Here is a 2,771-nt window from a genome sequence, read left to right on the forward strand (position 1 = left end):
GGCTGGAGACTGGGGGCAGTCAAAAATGGGCAGTGTAGGGAGGAGGGGCGCGGAAAATTTTGCGAGGGGCAGAAAGGGAAAGGGGAAGGGAAGGGAATGAGTTTTGAAGAGAGAACGAAAGGGGTGAGGAAGAGAGAAGGGGAGGAAATGGGCGGAGATCAAGGAAGAACCTCTTGTATTGTCGTGACATTGTTAGAGGTTCGTCTTGCCTCTTGTGAGTGTTTGAATGTCGGTTGGTGTCATCGAAACAATGAGAGGAGGGCTGAGATGGAATTGACGGTACCCTTCAAGCTGAATAGGAGGAGCATCTGGGTACAAGAGGAGCATCTGAGTCATACCACGACATGTCGCTCTAAGTCAAGGACATGTCTTCATCCCCTGCCAAAAGAAAGCTTGAGGTCTTGACGCACTTCGACGAGGTTTCCATCCTCTTACTCCTTCCCCTCTCCGCTTCCCCTCATCTCCTCCTCCCCCATCCATTTCCTCCCTGGTCCCCGACCTCCGCTGTCTCTGCCTTACCTTCGGCGTCACTTGCGACAGAGCGCTGCCCATGAACATCTCGCCGCTGCCGATGGTCATCTCATCTGGGTACGATCCCACGCGTGCGCTCCCTCCTCTCATCCCTCTGCTTAGACTCGCAGCCGCGCGCGCAAGGTGGAGGAGGAGGCGAAAGCCAATGGCTCGTGCGGGATGACCCCCGACCTCAAGCTCATGTCCCTGGCCGCTCAAGCTCGGGGCAGAGGTGATGCTGCTGCATGCTGAAAGCTCGCCTGACTAGGACGAAGAGGACGAGACGGTCGGGAGGTCGCTAGGCAGAGACTTCGAGGAGCACCAGGTGAGCAAGCGAGAAATGAAGACGAGAAGGAGCGAGAGAGGAAGGAGTGGCAATGAGGACAGAGAGGAGGAGGTCGCAAGGTCTCAGGTGAAGAGCTTCTACAGGAGGACAAGTCTCCACCACTGCGGGTGTATGCAGGCAAGTGGCAGATGGCAGGACAGCAGGTAGTGACGGCATCGCAGTGACGTGGAACCTGGCGGGAAAGCTTCCTCCTGCTAGCATCGGCGGCATCACGCCATCGGAGGACACTGACATCTTCGCTATGGCAACGCAGGTAGAGAAAATGAAGAGAAGCCGTGAGGGAGATCAGACAGAGAAAGTAAGCCAAGCCAAGCTAGCGATGCAATGAAGAGAACAGAGCAGAGCAGAGCAGAGCAGAGCAGAGGAGTAGTCTATGCTTGTCTTCCTAGTCTAACATCTTGTTGTGAAGGAGTGCATGGTTAACTGCGGTACCCTTCAGTCTTTTCTCCGTCCCAGGTCCTCGAGGACTCGATCTGCCCGCACCTTTTGACCCTCCGCTAGTAAGGCCAAGTGGGAGCGACGAGTGAAAGCGATCCTCGGGCCTGACTTCCGAAAGGTTTACACCTCCTCTTCCACCACCATCCTCCCCTCATGAGCTCCTCCTTTCCGTTGCCCGCTCCCTTTCACCCTCCCCTCGCCTTTGCCTCCTCCTCCTACAACTGCTACTCGTTCTGGTCAGGATGGTGAGCGGACGCTTTCAGGTAGCGAGCTACACGCTCAACGCCATGCACCTCGTGGTCTACGCGCGCAAGGAAATCTTCAAGCAAGTAGTGCAAGTCAAGGTGGCCTCAGATGCCTCTAGTCTTGGCTTCTTCTCCTTGTGTTTCCCTCTACCTGCTTGACCAGCACGTTGTCGCAGATTCATCACGTTGCGACAGGGTTCTTGGGTCTTGTTGGGAATAAGGTTGGGAAGACGAAGAGACAGGGGGGGACGGAAACAAACAGGGCGAGCGAGGGGAGGGGAGGGAGACAGGAAGAGGGAGGGAGGGAGGGAGAGGTCGAGGAGGAAAGGGAGGACAAGTTGGTGTTTGGTTGACCTTGCAAACAGGGAGGCATAGCCGTCAAATTTTCTTTGGGCGATCGAAGTTTGTGCTTCATAAACTCTCATCTCTCGGCACATCAGTCGCAGGCGAGGAGGGAGAGGAGGATCAAAGGCGGGGGAACAGCGGGGGAGGAGGGAGAAGGGGAGGGAGTTGTGATGGGAATGAGAAGGTGGAGGAGAGGAACGAAGATTGGAGGAAGATCGAGCGAGGGCTGACGAAACAGGTAAGGATGAAGAGGAGGCAGGAAGAGACTGAGAGGTCGGCAGATGATGCCCCGTAGACGTGGAGGCGCATCCTCGATCAGACTAGGACAGGGTGATGCTCCTCCTTCTCTTCTACCACCCCGCTGATCCGATTCCCAGCTGCTGCTGCTCTCGTCCCATCGTGGAGGTTTGTCTCATGTCATTCTTGCTATCTTCTCATCTCTTGGTTGCCTCTCTTGCCGGGCAGGTCTCGTCGAATTGTCGACGACTCTTTAGAGCAGGTCTCCTCCTCCCCTCCTCTCCTTCTCTCCTCCTCCTCCCCTTTTCCTCTTCCTCCTTCTCCTCTCCTTCTCTTCTGATATTCACAAGGGCCTGGAGGACATGAGAGAAGAAGAGCTTGCTGACTTCACGATATGGATGGGAGACCTCAACTATCGTATCGACCTCGCGAGAACTGAGGTGATTCCCTACCTCCTCCTCCACCTCCTTCACCTCCTCCTCCACGGGGGGTCGCCTCCTTCTACACCTACTTCTCCTCCTTCGCCCCCTCCTTCTCATTCTGCTCAAACTCTTTCTGATCCTCTTCCAGATACATATCCTCTTAATGCACGGCCACCGAGACAATAAGCGGCTTGGGATCTGGATGATGCGGCTGCTTTGCTTTCAGAC

The 2,771-nt window shown here is 55.6% G+C and overlaps 1 protein-coding gene across 1 annotated transcript; it reads left to right on the plus strand.

Annotated features, from left to right (window-relative positions):
- Nucleotides 1-690: 690 nt before the first annotated feature.
- On the plus strand, nucleotides 691-2,378 carry GUITHDRAFT_144845 (hypothetical protein; the record flags this gene model as incomplete). Its single annotated transcript, XM_005824644.1, has 11 exons — nucleotides 691-742; nucleotides 786-835; nucleotides 940-999; nucleotides 1,041-1,109; nucleotides 1,266-1,312; nucleotides 1,358-1,412; nucleotides 1,558-1,638; nucleotides 1,716-1,760; nucleotides 2,069-2,122; nucleotides 2,262-2,289; nucleotides 2,350-2,378. The coding sequence occupies 11 exons, from the start codon at nucleotides 691-693 to the stop codon at nucleotides 2,376-2,378; spliced, it is 570 nt and encodes a 189-aa protein (XP_005824701.1).
- Between the last annotated feature and the right edge of the window lie 393 nt (nucleotides 2,379-2,771).

Source organism: Guillardia theta, assembly GCF_000315625.1.
Source record: "Guillardia theta CCMP2712 unplaced genomic scaffold GUITHscaffold_92, whole genome shotgun sequence".
Taxonomy (NCBI): Eukaryota; class Cryptophyceae; order Pyrenomonadales; family Geminigeraceae; genus Guillardia; species Guillardia theta.